The sequence below is a fragment of the Brassica napus genome, chromosome C7 (genome assembly GCF_020379485.1).
Source record: "Brassica napus cultivar Da-Ae chromosome C7, Da-Ae, whole genome shotgun sequence".
Classification (NCBI taxonomy): Eukaryota; Viridiplantae; Streptophyta; class Magnoliopsida; order Brassicales; family Brassicaceae; genus Brassica; species Brassica napus.
Genome location: NC_063450.1, coordinates 40111632 through 40128489, shown reverse-complemented (window position 1 = coordinate 40128489; position 16858 = coordinate 40111632). Strand labels below are relative to the sequence as shown.

At 38.5% G+C, this 16858-nt stretch overlaps 2 protein-coding genes and 1 long non-coding RNA gene across 11 annotated transcripts; 1 reads left to right on the top strand and 2 right to left on the bottom strand.

Moving 5' to 3' along the window:
- The first annotated feature begins 4922 nt into the window (after positions 1–4922).
- On the top strand, positions 4923–9581 carry LOC106430469 (ABC transporter B family member 22-like). Its single transcript, XM_048762151.1, has 7 exons — positions 4923–5135; positions 5411–5465; positions 5563–5741; positions 5839–6296; positions 6386–6926; positions 7022–7921; positions 8009–9581. The coding sequence occupies exons 1-7, from the start codon at positions 4941–4943 to the stop codon at positions 9377–9379; spliced, it is 3699 nt and encodes a 1232-aa protein (XP_048618108.1). The 5' UTR covers positions 4923–4940; the 3' UTR covers positions 9380–9581.
- On the bottom strand, positions 9551–12257 carry LOC106430470 (cTAGE family member 8). 4 transcript variants are annotated; one of them, XM_013871259.3, is made up of 10 exons: positions 12128–12257; positions 11727–11896; positions 11583–11645; positions 11461–11480; positions 11328–11372; positions 11212–11255; positions 11001–11131; positions 10758–10846; positions 10444–10567; positions 9551–9778 (listed from the first exon to the last, which is right to left on the bottom strand). In XM_013871259.3, the coding sequence occupies exons 1-10, from the start codon at positions 12198–12200 to the stop codon at positions 9764–9766; spliced, it is 774 nt and encodes a 257-aa protein (XP_013726713.1). In that variant the 5' UTR covers positions 12201–12257; the 3' UTR covers positions 9551–9763. The 4 variants fall into 4 exon arrangements, with proteins under 4 accessions (XP_013726713.1, XP_013726714.1, XP_048618107.1 ...); XM_013871260.3 differs by having other exon boundaries at positions 11001–11128; positions 12128–12235; XM_048762150.1 differs by lacking the exon at positions 9551–9778 and having other exon boundaries at positions 10439–10565; positions 11001–11128; positions 12128–12235.
- A 1295-nt stretch (positions 12258–13552) lies between these two features.
- Positions 13553–15539, bottom strand: LOC106430484. 6 transcript variants are annotated; one of them, XR_007325925.1, is made up of 4 exons: positions 15517–15539; positions 15312–15432; positions 15088–15213; positions 13553–15030 (listed from the first exon to the last, which is right to left on the bottom strand). It is a non-coding gene; the product is annotated as an uncharacterized LOC106430484 (long non-coding RNA). The 6 variants fall into 6 exon arrangements; XR_007325924.1 differs by having other exon boundaries at positions 13553–14024; positions 14313–15030; positions 15312–15535; XR_001286003.3 differs by having other exon boundaries at positions 13553–14642; positions 14836–15030; positions 15312–15535.
- Positions 15540–16858: the final 1319 nt, after the last annotated feature.

Sequence of the window (16858 nt, the reverse complement as noted above, 5' to 3'; positions counted from 1 at the left end):
CCCGTAGAAATCTGTTTCCCCTTTCACACATATTCCATAGTTACTGGTCGCCCGCTGTCTACCATACTCATATGTATGAAAAGTATAGCCTCGTGTGAAATACATCTGTGATGTGGTGACCTTTACAAGTGGAGATTGAATTACTTCGTGTAACCACTTAGGATAATTTGCATCGTCGTCATAATCAACCTGCAAAAATAAAGAAAATGTTAATGAAATACAGATCATGTATGAAAAAAGAGTTTGAGTTAATACCTGATTCCGCAACCACTTAATGAAGTGTTGATCTTTCCTTTTGTCTACGTCACTTGTGGATATACCAGAAATGTTTCTTCGACTTGAGAAACAAATAGGCTGTAAAATCACATTTTATAGGAATGAATCTCTCGCAATTATATAATTAATTATACTTATATGTGTTTCGAAGTGTCAATATATGTTACCTTTCAAAATAACGCATCAATGGATCTTCGCAATTGAGTAGAATATAGGTGTGTGCACTATGAGCGTCTTGTTCACTCGACCACCAAACCTCTTTAGACTTCCCACCGAGTCGCCCAATCTGGCTAAAGATGTCTGGAACACCAGCAACTGCATATGTTGGCGCAACACCACCATCATCATATCTTCTTGGAGCTCTTCTCCGGGTACGTACTTTTGACGCAAAGTAGTACGATGTGAAGTGAGAAACTTCTTCCGTCAAACTTCCAGCAATTATAGAACCTTCAACTTTGGCGAGGTTCTTTGCTTTTCCCTTCAAATATTTCATGGCTCGCTCATACTGATACATCCATCCGTAATGTACAGGTCCACGAAGCAATGCCTCATATGGGAGGTGGACAGCTAGATGCTCCATGACGTCAAAAAATCCGGGAGGAAATATCTTCTCCAAGTTGCACAATAAGATGGGAATGTTCTCCTGAAGCTGTTCCACAACTTCTTCTTTAAGAGTGCGTGTGCTCAGATCCCTGAAAAATGCTCCAATGCCTTTTATATTCAAAAAAAATTAAACACATTGTTAGTCATATATTATTTTGTAAATTATTGTGATATAATACACTACGTACCTGCAAGTGCTTCATGTACGTTTGTTGGAAGTAGCTCCGCAAATGCAAAGGGCAGTAGTCGTTGCATAAAGACATGACAATCATGACTCTTCATCCCGGAGAACTTTTGACCCTTTTCAACACATCTAGAGAGATTCGAAACATACCCATCAGGGAACTTCACTTCTGATGCCACCCAGTTGAACAACACCGACTTTTTTTCTGAAGATAATCTGAATATCGGAACGGGAACTTGTCCATTGCTTTTAATATGTAACTCGCTTCTTGAGCAAATATCCGGCAAGTCCAACCTCGATTTTATGTTGTCTTTTGTCTTCCCTGGGACATTCAATATTGTATTCATGATGTTCTCAAAGAAATTCTTCTCTATATGCATCACATCGAGGTTGTGGCGCAGAAGAAGATCCTTCCAATATGGCAACTCCCAAAATATACTCTTCTTGTGCCAGTTGTGATGAACACCGTAAGAATCAGGCATATTACGAGGGACATGCCAATTACCACCCCAACGAACTGTTTCGTTAGCTCCGTAGTAGTCGATTTGCGCTTCAATTTGTTCTCCAGTTAGATATGGAGGAGGAGTGTCTCTCACAACCCTTTTGTGCCTAAACAAATTCTTGTTTCTTCGGTAAGGATGGCCAATGGGAAGAAATCGACGGTGACAATCAAACCAACTTGTCTTCCTACCATTCTTCAGTTGAAACGCATATGTCGTTCCATTACAATATGGACAAGCTAATCTCCCATGTGTAGTCCATCCAGACAACATCCCATAGGCAGGAAAATCACTTATGGTCCAAAAAAGCATCGCTCGCATCGTAAAATTTGTCTTCGTTGAACAGTCATACGTCCTCACCCCTGTTGACCACAAATCCTTCAACTCTTTTATCAGTGGTTGTAGGAAAACATCCAGGGACCTTTTTGGATGGTTCGGACCAGGTATTAAATGGTCAAGAATAGCAACTCCCGTTGCATGCACATCTCCGGTGGCAGGTTGTATGGAGTAAGAAAGACTGGCCACAATGAATATTGTCTCCCTGACATTCCGAACGGACTACATCCATCTGTGCATAGTCCGAGATACACATTCTGGATATTGCTAGCGAAATCCGGATGTACTTTGTTGAAATGTTTCCAGGCTCTTGCATCTGATGGATGAGTCATCTCACCATCCGTCTGAGTATGCTCGGCATGCCATCTCATCTTTCCAGCAGTCTGCTCTGATTGATACAATCTTTTCAATCTGTCTGTAATTGGTAGGTACCACATCCTTTGGTACGGTACCCTATTACGTCCCCGTCCTTGCGGCTTGAATCGTGGCTTCTTGCAGAATCGACATTCTTCTAGCTTCTCATCATCTCCCCAATAGATCATGCAGTTGTCGATGCAAACATCTATCATCTCCGAAGGCAACCCAAGACTATAAACCAGTTTCTGAATCTCATAATAAGAATCAGCAGACACATTGTCTTCCGGCAAATACTCTTTAAACAAGTCCGCCCATTCGTTCATGCAACTTTCAGGTAGATTGTGATCAGTTTTAATATTCATCATTCTAGCAGCTAACGACAATTTAGAGAGACCTTCTCTACAACCACTGTAAAGTGGTTGATTCGCCGCGTTTAACATTTCGTAAAACTTTTTTGCATCTATATTAGGTTCTTCATCTTCATCATGAGCTACGAATGCATCAGCTACCATATCATGAACCCTATCATAATCTACCATCTCCTCCTGATGGTAACTATGTTCATTATGCAAATGATGATCAACCGGTTCTTTTTCCTGAAAATTGCTATTACTACTACTAGCTTCATTCTGATCATAATTAAAACCTTCTCCATGTTGAAACCAGATATAGTAATTTGGCGTGAAACCTCTATTTATTAAATGCTTCCAAACATTTTCACGGTTTGCCAGTTTCGAATTGTTGCATTTCCGACAAGGACAGAACATCTTACCACTTTCTTGGGCGAGCGGTGTTGAATCTGCTTGATGCATAAATTTCTCCAGACCCGCAAGGTATTCTTTCGTCACTCTCCCGTTAGCATCTCAATGCATATACATCCACTTCCGCAACTCGTAAATAGTCCCGGAGCCAGCCATTTTTTTTTCTTTCACGTTTTTTGTTGTTGGTGTGTTTAAAATGATGTTCAAACATCCATATTTATAGGAAATTTCGAATCTGGTAATTGTAATTTTCCTATGAATTTACGACGAAAATTAATTAGGTGGCAAAAAAAAACGTGTAACACCTACAAAGTTGGTGGATTCAAAATTTCCTCGCTAAATACACGTAAACTATTTCCTCGTAAATAACACGCAAAGTTTACGTCGTATTTACGAGGAAATAGTTTTTCCTCGTAAAATACTCGTTAAATTACATCCACTTTACGACGAAACACTTTTGTCGTTACGTTACGAGGAAATAACGATGACTTTAGTTTTCCATTTAAGTTCCTCGTAAAATCTACGTAAATTTACGAGGATTGTTTTTCCTCGTTAAATTTCCTCGCTAAGCATGTGTTTTCTTGTAGTGAACGGTCAGGTACCATCAACTCCGCCTGCATACCCGACCCCGACTCGCCTTTGAAGTAAACCACCACCGAAGCTCACTGACGACCCGTAAGGTTCCCGATTCCAATTGATGAAGTCACACGCCCCACCAGACATAGCTACAGAAGCTCCACAACACACGAGCAGAGACTTCGCAGCACCACCAGAGAACGTAACCAGCACATCACCACGAGCAAGGAGGTCGTGAGAGAGAATCTAAAAGGGAAACACAATGCTCTCTCTCAGCCATAAAAAGCCTACTCCGCCTATCAGAGCCCCTACACGCCACCGCGATACAGCTCCAAACAATCCAAGTCTTGCGCACGGTTGCTTAAGGACGAAGACGCACCCGACTGACCAGAGACAGGAACAAGGCGAAAGCCGAGGGGAAAACAGAGGAGAGAAGGAGGAGACCTCCGGCGGCCGGACGCGCACCATGCAATCATCACCCGACCTTTCTCTGTACTTTGGCCTCACTCGCACGGTATCGCGAATCACTTTCCGATATGTCACTCATCCGTTCACTACTCCAGCCGAAACACGCTTAATTCTGGAGATCTAAAAAAATGTGTGACGAAAAAAGTAAATCAACTTTGGTGACATAGGTAACCACCAAATTAATCCTTTTAAGTCTTTTCAAATATCACAACTCGGAATGTTACAATTGTATTCTCCAAATTTCAAAACTTAAATATGTACAGTGAAACCTTTATAAATTAATAATGTTGGGACTACACCAAAACTATAAATGTTTTATTAATTTATAGAGATATTAATTTATCGATATACTAATTGAATCAAAAACTCAATTTGAGACTATAAAATTATATTATTTTATAGAGATTTTTAGTGTATATTAATTTATAGAGTATTAATTTAAAGAGTTTATAATGTATTTTGCAAAATATCTCTTCTGTTTTTCCAAAACCTGGCTAGAATTCGCAAGTCCGAGGTGGGAGACATGAACTAGTGAATGATGTTTTAAAAATCATTTCTGTGATTCTACGAGTCTGAATATGGATATAATGAATATTTTTGAAGTTTTAAAAATAAAAATAACGCGTAGAAATGATTTAGTAAACACATTTGATAAGAATCAAATTTTCGTGTATGTGTTAATTAATAGGCCAACAGTATCTTTCTGTATCTCAAATGCTGATATAAAACGACCAGGAAGAAGTTAACCACAACACTACACAAGAACAGGCGCCTAAAAAAGGCTGTGAGCTATAGTTTCCTTAAGGTTTCAGGTGTCGTTTAGGTCTTTTCTCTCGAGCAGTTTAGAAGAGAAGGAAGAGGATAAGGAAGAAGACGAAAATGACGAGTTGGGCAAGCATAAGATCAATTTTCATGCACGCGGATGGTGTGGATTGGATGTTGATGGGATTAGGATTAATCGGAGCCGTAGCTGATGGCTTCATAACTCCTATTTATTTACTTATCATCGGCTTAATACTAAATGACTTAGGTGGTTCTTCCAGTGATAGAACCTTCATGAAAGCTATCTCCAAGGTTCTTTTTTTTCTCTCTTTGTTTTCTGGTTTTCTCTGCAACTAGACATGACAAAGTAGACCAAATATTGCGTGTTACTAGTTCTCTCACCTTATGAAGGAATGCTGCTATATATACGTGTGTAAAAATATATTCGTATGCAATTTTATAAGAATTGAGCTCTATTCGTATTTGAATCATGCGTAACACTTCCGTTGAGAATATATAATTATTATTTTCGTTAAGAAAAAAGTCTCACGTATCTTGCTTCTTTTTGTACATGGGGTAATTAACAGAATGCTTTAGTTTTGCTTTATGTGGCTGCTGCATCTTGGGTGATATGTTTCCTTGGTAAGTCTTTTAGACCGTGTTTCTTTCCATTTCTTTTAATCTATAAAGAAAAAATATCAAATTCAAAATATTATTTTGGGCATTTCTATATAAACAGAAGGATATTGCTGGACAAGAACAGGGGAGAGACAAGCAGCAAGAATGAGAGAGAGATATTTGAAAGCAGTCTTAAGACAAGATGTGGCTTACTTTGATCTTCATGTCACCAGCACTTCTGATGTTATCACCAGTGTTTCTAGTGACAGCCTCATCGTCCAAGACGTCCTCAGTGAAAAGGTCTCAACTTTCTCTCTATATATTTTCATTCTAAACATGTTTCTTTGTTTTTAAACCGTTTTTTTTTTTTTTTTTTTATGGTTTTAATTTTAAGCAGCTACCCAACTTTTTGATGAATGCATCTGCGTTTTTCGCAAGCTACATAGTGGGTTTCATCATGCTGTGGAGACTCACAATTGTAGGCTTCCCTTTCATTGTTATCATCTTGATCCCTGGACTCATGTACGGACGAACCCTCATTGGCATATCGAGGAAGATACGGGAAGAGTACAACGAAGCTGGTTCTATTGCCGAGCAAGCCATCTCTTTGGTGCGAACCGTCTACGCATTTGGCAGTGAGACTAAGTTGATAGCTAAATTCTCAGCTGCACTTGAAGGCTCGGTGAAACTAGGGCTGAGACAAGGGCTAGTTAAAGGAATCTCCCTTGGGAGCAACGGTATCATCTACGCCATTTGGGGCTTCATGACTTGGTATGGAAGTCGGATGGTTATGTACCACGGCGCTAAAGGCGGTACTATCTTTGCAGTCATCACGTGCATTACCTTTGGCGGCACGTAAGTAACTAGGGTCAAGACTCGTAGCTGTTCTACACATAAAATAAACCATATTGTAGTTTTGGTAATTGGTATCTTACATCTTTCAGATCACTTGGTCAAGGCTTGTTGAATCTCAAATATTTTTCAGACGCGGTTGTAGCAGGGGAAAGGGTCACCAAAGTGGTGAAAAGAGTTCCCGATATTGATTCAAACAACATGGAAGGTCAAATTCTAGAGAATATTAAAGGACAAGTTCAATTTAACCATGTAAAATTCATGTACCCGTCGAGACCTGAAACCCTAATCCTTGACGATTTATGTTTGAGAATTCCATCCGGAAAAACTGTGGCCCTGGTTGGTGGAAGCGGGTCGGGAAAATCAACTGTGATATCGCTTTTGCAGAGGTTCTATGACCCGGTCGCAGGAGAGGTTCTCATAGATGATGTGCCCATTAATAAGCTGCAGGTGAAGTGGTTAAGGTCGCAAATGGGTCTAGTTAGCCAAGAGCCAGTGCTATTTGCCACATCGATAAAGGAAAACATATTGTTTGGAAAAGAAGATGCGTCCATGGATGAAGTAGTGGAAGCTGCAAAGGCCTCAAATGCTCATACTTTCATCTCTCAGTTCCCTCATGGTTACAAAACTCAGGTTAGATTCCAGTTTTAAGTACAAACTTCTTATGTTTTTTTTTTAAGTTGGATCAAGACGTATATTGTTTTTTTTTTTTTTAAAAAACAAAACAGGTTGGAGAAAGAGGAGTGCAAATGTCAGGTGGTCAGAAGCAGAGGATCGCAATAGCACGTACCATAATTAAATCACCAAAAATTCTCCTTTTAGACGAGGCAACAAGTGCATTGGACTCGGAATCAGAAAGAGTAGTCCAAGAAGCCTTGGACAAGGCCTCTCTTGCTCGTACAACTATTGTTATTGCCCACCGCCTCTCTACTATTCGTAATGCTGATGTTATTTGTGTAGTCCATAATGGTCGCATAGTAGAAACTGGATCACATGAAGAGCTCATGGAGAATTTGGATGGTCACTATACTTCTCTAGTTCGCTTGCAACAGATGGAGAATGAAGAATCTGATGTTAACATCAGCGTAAGGGTCCAAGGTGGTCAATTATCGATTTTGAGCAAAGATTTGAAGTATAGTTCAAAACTCTCTTTTGTCGATAGCGGGTCTAACTTGGTAACGAATTCAACAATTGATTTGAATCTTTCTGGTTCGATACATAAGGATAACCAGACACTTGTGCCATCGTTTAAGAGATTGATGGGAATGAATAGACCAGAGTGGAAACATGCAATATATGGTTGCTTAAGTGCAGCTTTATATGGGGCCGTACAACCAATAAATGCATATGTTTCAGGATCGATGGTGTCACTGTATTTCTTAACGAGTCATGAGGAGATCAGGGAGAAAACAAGGATCTACGTGTTGGGTTTTGTTGGTCTAGCACTGTTTGTTTTCTTGACTAATATCGTTCAACATTATAGTTTTGCTTACATGGGCGAATACCTAACAAAACGTATACGAGACAAGATGCTCTCAAAGATATTAACCTTTGAAGTCAATTGGTTCGATGAAAACGAGAACTCGAGTGGTGCAGTTTGCTCAAGACTTGCCAAAGAAGCTAACTTGGTATGTCTTCGCCTTGTTAATATGAACTTAAAGTGAACAACTTTTTCTTTGAACAGTTCTTGATTTTCTAGTGTTTTGATACCATAGGTGAGATCTTTAATTGGTGAACGGGTATCATTGTTGGTACAAACCATATCAGGAGTGACCCTAGCTTGCACACTTGGTTTGGTAATCGCTTGGCGATTAGCCATTGTGATGATTGTGACGCAGCCAGTGGTTGTTGCATGCTTCTACACACAATGCATTCTGCTCAAAAGCATGTCCAAAAGAGCAATTAAAGCTCAAGATGAGAGTAGCAAACTTGCAGCGGAAGCTGTCTCCAGTATCCGTACCATCATAGCTTTCTCGTCACAAGAGCGGATCTTGAAGTTACTCGAAAGGGTCCAAGACGGTCCACGGAAAGAAAGCGTTCGCCAATCGTGGTTAGCAGGGATTGTGTTGGGGACTTCACGAAGCCTTTTAACGTGCACTGGGGTTTTGAATTACTGGTATGGTGGAAGACTAATAGCAGATGGAAAAATAGAGGCAAAAGCATTCTTTGAGATGTTTCTGATCTTTGTGAGTACGGGCCGGGCTATTGCAGACGCTGGGACCATGACTACTGATCTAGCCAAGGGCTCGGATGCAGTTGGGTCTGTGTTTGCAGTGTTAGATCGATGTACAACCATTGAGCCGGAGGACCCAAATGGCTATCTTCCGGAAAAGATAAAGGGACTAATCAGGTTTGTCAATGTTGACTTCGCTTACCCCACCCGACCAAATGTGGTTATATTAAAGGACTTTTCCATTGAGATAGAGGAAGGAAAGTCGACAGCTATTGTAGGTCCAAGTGGGTCAGGTAAGTCGACAATAATAAGCTTGATCGAGCGGTTCTACGACCCGCTAAAGGGTTCTGTGAGAATCGATGGCCGTGATCTGAAGTCTTATCATTTGAGGTCGCTTCGTCAACACATAGCTTTGGTTAGCCAAGAGCCAGCTTTATTCGCCGGGACTATCCGAGAGAACATACTGTACGGAGGAGCATCTGAAAACATCGACGAGTCGGAGATCATCGAGGCGGCAAAGGCAGCAAACGCCCACGAATTCATCACATCACTATCGAACGGCTACGACACGAACTGCGGAGACAGAGGAGTACAGCTATCGGGTGGGCAAAAACAGAGGATTGCTATAGCTCGTGCGGTTTTGAAGAACCCGTCCGTGCTGCTCCTGGATGAAGCCACGAGCGCTTTGGACAGCCAGTCTGAGCGAATGGTCCAGGACGCACTCGAGCGAGTGATGGTCGGGAGGACGAGCGTCGTGATCTCGCATAGGCTTAGCACGATCCAGAACTGCGACACGATCGCGGTTTTGGACAAAGGAAAAGTAGTTGAATGTGGAGACCACTCGTCCTTGTTGGCAAAGGGTCCTACAGGAGCTTACTTCTCATTGGTCAGTCTCCAAAGAAATCTCTGTTGACTGTCAAAGATGCCGTTTTGCTTTTTCTCCAAAACAGAAAGAAGATAAAGTAAAAGAAAGAAGATGAAGATGAAGAGCAGGGAAACCACAAAGATGTATACTTAGTTTTTTCTTCTAAGTCTTGCATTCACTTATGAAATTTTTTAGCTGTTAATGTAAAGAAAACCATGGTTCGGTATCAAGATTTCGAGATATTAAAACTGAAAAACGTAATAAGTGTTGAAGACACTAGACGACTAGTGTTTGCTTCATCATCAAGCATTTAGTAAAATTTCTATAGTAAGTTGTTACTTATATCCTCAGAGGTGAAAGTAGACGTCTTACCATTTTGGAACCAGAGTAAATCAATCCTCCCTCAAGCAACCCACAGGTAAATCGTTTTAATTAAGACACCATATCCTGCCAAAAATCAATATTGTAAACATGAAAAATTGCAGAAAAATGTAAGATTATGTATAAGAAACTATAAACTCAGTCTACATTTATTACTCACTCTCACAAGAAAATTTGACAGCATAATCTAGTCATGTTAACAAACACTACACAGCTAAATAAGAGATGGTTTCCTCATCACCACCAATCTCTTCACATTTGTACAATTCCTAGCTAGCCAAACAAGCTAAACACACATTTTTTCAGGATGAGAATTCCAACTAAAAAGAGGCAGAACCTATATATGATGATGCATTTTCCTGACTAAGGGGTTTATAGAGTATCATCGATAAAGTTGGATGCTCAGTAGACTACAAAAGTCTTAACTAGATAACGGCTGCTTCAGCCTGTCTAACAGAAAGCAGGTAGGTCTATATGTGATTGATGCCTTCTACTTGTCTTAACTTTGAGATTCTGGAAAACGTTTATTGGTTTCTGTTATATGGTTAGACTAACAGATAGTAAATAAAGAATATTTGAACTTAGATATGTCACAGACCGTATGTCAATGCTCCATATAATCCCACAAACCATAAACACGAATATAAAAGCTTTTATTTACAGTATCTTGATAGCGATTCGTGAAATTTGTTTTTTAAAAAGAGGTAAATAGTTTGTAAGAGTCAACATACTTGGTCTCCTTGGAGAAGTAAGCTCAAGACTTCCAAATTTTCTGCCTGGCAATGTTGGCACCGGCACCTCTTCTGCAGCTCCTCCCCCAGCGATGCCAATGTGTGTTCCAGCTCAGAACTCTGTGTGTTGTACGTCAAGGAAACTATTCTTCTGAATGAATGGCAAATGGGAATAAAACTAAAAGCTATCGCTTGGTCTTAGAAATTCTAGCAAAAGAATGGCTGATGCAAAGTAGTAGACTGTCTCAATAGAAACAGAAGTAGTTGGTCCAGGTTATAAACCATGCTTCACTAACTACCGAGAATAAGGATATTCAGCGAGAGCATGCACTGAGTTAGTTTTGTCTGTTATGGCCTCCATGAGTGACATCTTCTTCTCATATTCATCAAGCTCTTTCTGCAGCTACAGATAGAAAAAGAGAGTTTTCAACCGAGTTTGTTCACGTCGTAAAATGTTTAAAAACAAGTTAAAACGGGGAATGGATAAGCTAACAAACGGTATTAGAGCAGCGATGTAACTTTCAAGTAAGAGACTGACACAAAGACTAAACCACTACCTGTTCTTTTATGTACTGCTCTGCTAAGTATCCTTCCTCCTCTTTTGCCAGTTGAGAATTTACATCAGATAGCATATCCTTGATAGCTTGTGAATCAGCTCCATGACCATCCTCAAACACTTCCACATCTGCTATTACGGAAACATATCCACAAGCCATTGTCAGTGAGAACTTTAACAAGAAGAGTAAACTGCAAACAAAGGCTACTTACTATCATCATTCCCCACACTGGAGGCTACCTTTCTCTGGAACACCCTATTACCAAGCCAACAATTTTAGATGTGTACCATCAGAATAAAGGGAAAAAGTAATAGAATAGAAAACAACCTTATTTCCTTGTTCAGCTCAACCATTTGGCTTATAAATTGATCTCTGCATAACAAGGAAAGTAATAAGCAATTACTAACACAAAAAAATTAACTTCATGCAACTAATTAAGATGTTAGAAAGATGAGATCACCTAAGTAATCCTTCCTTGTTCTTTGTTTCGCCATCCACAAAAAAAAAATCCAGAATGTCAAACAGAGACAATAATCAAACCAAATGCTCTAAATCTTCAACAAAAGATCATATAAGCAAAACCTTGAGAGCATCCACTTCATTGCCTACAGTTGAAACTTCATCCTGAAGAAGAGCAATCCTTGCCTATGAAAAAAAGGTACACTAACGATAAGAAACACATCCTGTTAACATGTTAATCGAGCTGAACTAAGCACAAAATAGAACCTCTAGGGATTGAATCGTAGCATCGTTCAAAGACGATTCAACTTCGTAGCCGTTGAGCTCCTCTTCCGCCACTTCTTTGATTCTTTTCGCATGTTCAACTTCTTCGTTCGCCGCTTCAACTTCCGATTGCAGAGACTCGATCCGCTTCTTCAATCCAACCACTCTTTGCTCTTTACGAGAAAATCACCAACAATCAGAACCATAATTTCTTCTAATTACAGAAACTATCATATGAAAATCATACCCAAACCCTATATTTCACCAACATTTCAATCAGAACGCAGATCAGCTCATAATTTTTTCAAAATTTCTTCCGATTCTTCGCCGTTGTCTTTCTCTGCCAAATCTCGAGACCTTTTCCAGGAAAACAAAAGCTAGAGAAAGCATGAAGATGATCTTACCTCCACGAGATCTTTCAGAGGTGAAGTCGCGGATCAGAGAGAGAAGCTGCTTCTGCGTATCGATTCCCGCCATGGTTTCTTCGCCGCTGGAAAATATCTCACTTCCTTTCCGTTTTGAAAACGTTTGTGTCAGTGGGAGGCGGAATAATCAGATAATCTTTGGCCCATGTATATTGAGCCCAAACTACTAGGCCCAATTATTTTGGCGATATTTTTAATTAGGGGTCTAGCATTATAGCTGGCTCAAGTGCTACATGTACATGATTCACACATGCACATCCACAATTTATTCTAGTTTTGTTTATATATTCTTTCTGAATTCTGACGGACAAATTAAACGCAAATTAATAATTTTGTAGTGAAATTTTAGATAATTATACAAAACTCACAATATAAAACTCTTGAGAATAGTATAAACTAGTAGTTAGCCAGCCCTACGGGCGGGTAAGTTTATACTAAAACTATTTTTATATTTTAATTTTATAAATTGTTTTGAAATTTTACTTTAAATTAAAATAACAAATATAAAAAAATTTAATCGTAAAACCACACTTACTCCTACATCTCTTTTGGTGGTTCGGTCTGGTTGCAGAGTCTCATCTCTAGTGAAACCAGAAACCAAGGTTGGTATGTTTGCACCATATGTTTATATTCGTGTTTTAGTTTTAGTTATGAATTTTTTTTTCTTAAAAGTTAGAGCCATCAACATTTCTGTCGATATAGACTATGATAATTCGTATATGTGACAGTTGCATAATGTTATATCATATGTGTGTTGTTGATAATAATATATTATTTTTTTGTGCCTCCGCGCTTACATTTCCTTAGTTGCATCCTAAAAGTCATATTTTGCTTTGCTTTCGCTGGTAATGGGTTGAGGAATTGTTTAATTATTTTTGAAAAACATGTCTGCCCTTTAAAATGAATCATGCATTACTTCCACAACTTGTGGATATAGCAAACATAAGTCGTAATTTATGTTCTCGCTAAATCATTCATCAAAACTTTGATTAGAATCTCTAAATGTAAGTAGCATTCTAGTGGGTTACGGTTTGACTAATTTACGAAAAGTTAAGGTGATGTGATCAGAAGGCTCATTCTTCACTTCTTTATCAAGTCAAGAACTGTTCTACATTTGCTTACAACCAAGTGAACACCCAATAAAACAATTAATATTGGTGATAAGCAAATATCTTGTAGACTAAGAAGTATCAAAAAATTCGAAATGAAGCGCAAATACCAAAGAAGACACCATACTAACATTGTTGAAGAACCTACGGTACAGAGGTTGAAGAAATTACAGCAATTAACATTGTCACGGTGACTTTTAATAAAGGGGAGGCTTATAATCTGACATTGTGATTTTCCTGGTTTAATATTTCATATGGTTCAAGTAGAGAAGAAATTCTCAAATAGCTAGCGTGATTAAGTAAAAGGTAAAACCCATATCTTCATATAATGACGATAACGAAAATAACGACAACAACCATATCAATTGTTTTTTAGAAAAAGTCATAGTGCAAGTAAATATATACTAATAAGCTGTTGGTAGCTGCCAAACATGAACAACTCCGTAAGTATTGGGTTAACAATGGCTGTTATTTGAACTAACTTCACATGGTCGTTGGAGCAGTGGCAATGGTCGCGTCTGAACATTTGAAATGGTGGTTGATAGTATCGATTGAGATTATATCACTGTAGAGATGACCAAAACCAGTGTCAAGGATTTGATTGCCTTCACCACAACAGAACTCACTTGATTAAACACCAGCTGTTTTTCATCAAACCAGTACGTTTCCAAGGAATCTCCAAGGAATGAGATTCCTTTTTGTTCTTCCAAAGTTCCAAGAACTATGAGCTTCCATTGGATTTATCACTTCTCCATAGATCACCTCACCTAAGACATAAATTAAGCGAAAACTATTCTTTTGTTAGAGAGAATTAAACGTAGACAAAATGAATAATACATAACTTTGTTATTAGACTCTATGTGGTGTATGCAAAATGTACCTTTTTACTATTATTTAGATTTTTGTGATGGATCAAATTTCAATAAGAACATAGAAAGAATCTAATAATCAAAAGAAAATTTCAAAAATTGATATAATCAATCAATTAAAATCTTATATAACTAAATGAAGTCATATGGAGTCTAATTTAGAAGTTAATTAGATAACAAACTTACGAAGAGCTATTAAGGTAGAGATTCAAGGCAATAAATCTCAGAAATAGGAAACAATTATTCTGCTTCATTGCCTCTTCAGCAAACTTTTGATCAGCACTGATGCAGTTCCGCATTAGAGTTTGACGAAGTTTTCTTAAATCATTTGAGATAGTTGATCAAGCTTTAAGGACAACAAATTGACAAGGGTATTGAGTGTTGTTGTAAAACTACATTCATATACAATTTTCACCAGGAGAAGAGTGGTTAAAAGACAGATTAAAAGCAAAAACTTGACCTGATCCGAGGTGGCAGCTATTTAGTGAATGCTCCTTTCAAGTTGCATATAAGAAACTGGATGACAAGATCAAACATTCCAAAATTCGTTAAACTACATTGAATAAGAAGAACAACACATAAGCAGATCATGTTCTTCTTACCACTACACTTCTATATTTTCTGATAACATAGAACAATAACACATAAAATATCCAGTTTCTCCTATTAATTATTCAAGAATATAAGCAGAGAGAATGTAAAGCAACACCAGTTTCTCCTCTGTGGTATGATGTTGGCCGTAATAGGACAAAGTGCAGCTTTGGGAACATACATAGTATGGATCTGCATCAAAGCGTCTGTCTTAGATTCCTTCCTCCCAGCGTTGTCTTCGTAGACATAGGAAGGTGCACATGCGAGACTACCTATGCAGCTGCAGGAGATGGGTTAGACGCCCTGAAAGAGACTGATGGAGAAGTTAATTGTAGCTGCAAGAGGAAAATACCAAAATTTAAGAACTCACAAAGATTTATTTGTTTTGTTTTGTTCAAGCCCAAGGGCGTCTAGTTCGCTAATATCTTGCTGGTTAAGCTCCTACGTCAGATCTTGTATCTTTTCGGCGGCAACGTTTCACATTTCAGTTTCATTACTGCCCAAAAAACAAACAGAATTCAAAAACCAACAGCAAAAAAAGATATGGATATGATTTGAAATGAGGAATCTTTTTGAGTAAATGAACATACACACCTGCCACCAATTAAAACCTTTCTTCAGAAGCTGATGCGCTCTTGAGACCGAGTCCATTGTTGTGGTGGATTTTTTCGATTTCATCGTCATCGCCTGATGTGGTTGTATGAACGTCTGTACTCTGTAGAATGTACGTGAAGCGATGATACAGAAAAGAAATTTATATAAGGAGAAAACATAGGGAGACGGAACGTAAACATCTTACCGGGTCAAAAGAGTTAAAAAGAGAATTTAATGGAATAATAATGACTTAACTACAAAGAAAGAAGAGTTAAAAAAAAAAAGAGTTGCAGAGTCGTCTGAATTTCCGAAAAATGAGAATGAGAAAAGTCAGGTTACAGCTGGATGATGCCAACTTTTCTGTGAGCTAGGTATGGTCCGTATAGACCAATTGTTATAAATTATTAACTCATATGAGATCAAACCCGCGAAATAAACAAACACAAATAGTCCAAATAAAAAAAAAGCTTGTTTACCTTACGTAAAAGAGAGTTCAGGAGTCAGGACTAATATAATATTGCTGTTTCAGAAATATCATGTAATATGAATGTGGGACTACGAAACTGTTCGATTTACTGTATGTGCCACACTATCTATCATTCAATATATTCCGTTACCAAAATACATATGTAGAGCTATCCCAAAAAGGGTCTAACAACCAAATACACCATGGCGCTGTTCTTGGAGAAGAATCTGTGAACAGATATAATCTTCGTAGGAGCCACGTTGAATCCACAATATTTGAGTGTTTTTTTTCCAAGCTAAGATTTAATTACGAATTTGACTATATAGTCAAGTATAATGGAATACACCTTGAAGTAATTACTATGTTTCATTAGTTGGACAAAGTTATTATTATTGTGTTTATCTATTTCTTGTTTTCAAAGTGTTCGATCGATTGTCTCATCAAGGATGAGTATTTTGATAGTGGTTAGTGCAAGTACTTTGGCTGAAGTTTGAACTCAAAAATCACAACATATACAAACAAAAAGAATCACAACAAATACATATATCTAAAACACTTTTCTTGAAGTTCGAGCTACCTGTAAAACAAAATCACAGCTACACAACAAGTCTGAATTTGGACTTCGACCAGAAAAAATGAGTAAGTACACACATTTTTGTCTTTTTCATTACACAATTAGGCACATGCTTGCTAGACACAATTCATGTAACCGAGGTGTTCTTTTGTCATATTTCCTATTCACATGACTTAAAACAAATCACTTATTTGTGGTTAGAAAAGGACGAGACTTTATTATTTTTATTAGTTTTCTCTTTTTTTTTTCTACCATAAATTCTGCTTCACATCCTCCATCCTCATAAGTTCCACTTTCTCCTCCTCTCGGCTAACCACCACCACCACTGTATCGACCTCAATATGATAATCACCACAACTTCCACTCTAGTATCCACCGCCACCATGGCCGCCACCTCCGTATCCACAACTTATGTATCCATAACCACCACCACCTCAACCTCTGTATCCCTCACTCTCACGTCTTCTACCTCCACTATATCTACCACCATCTCCTCCTCTCGACATA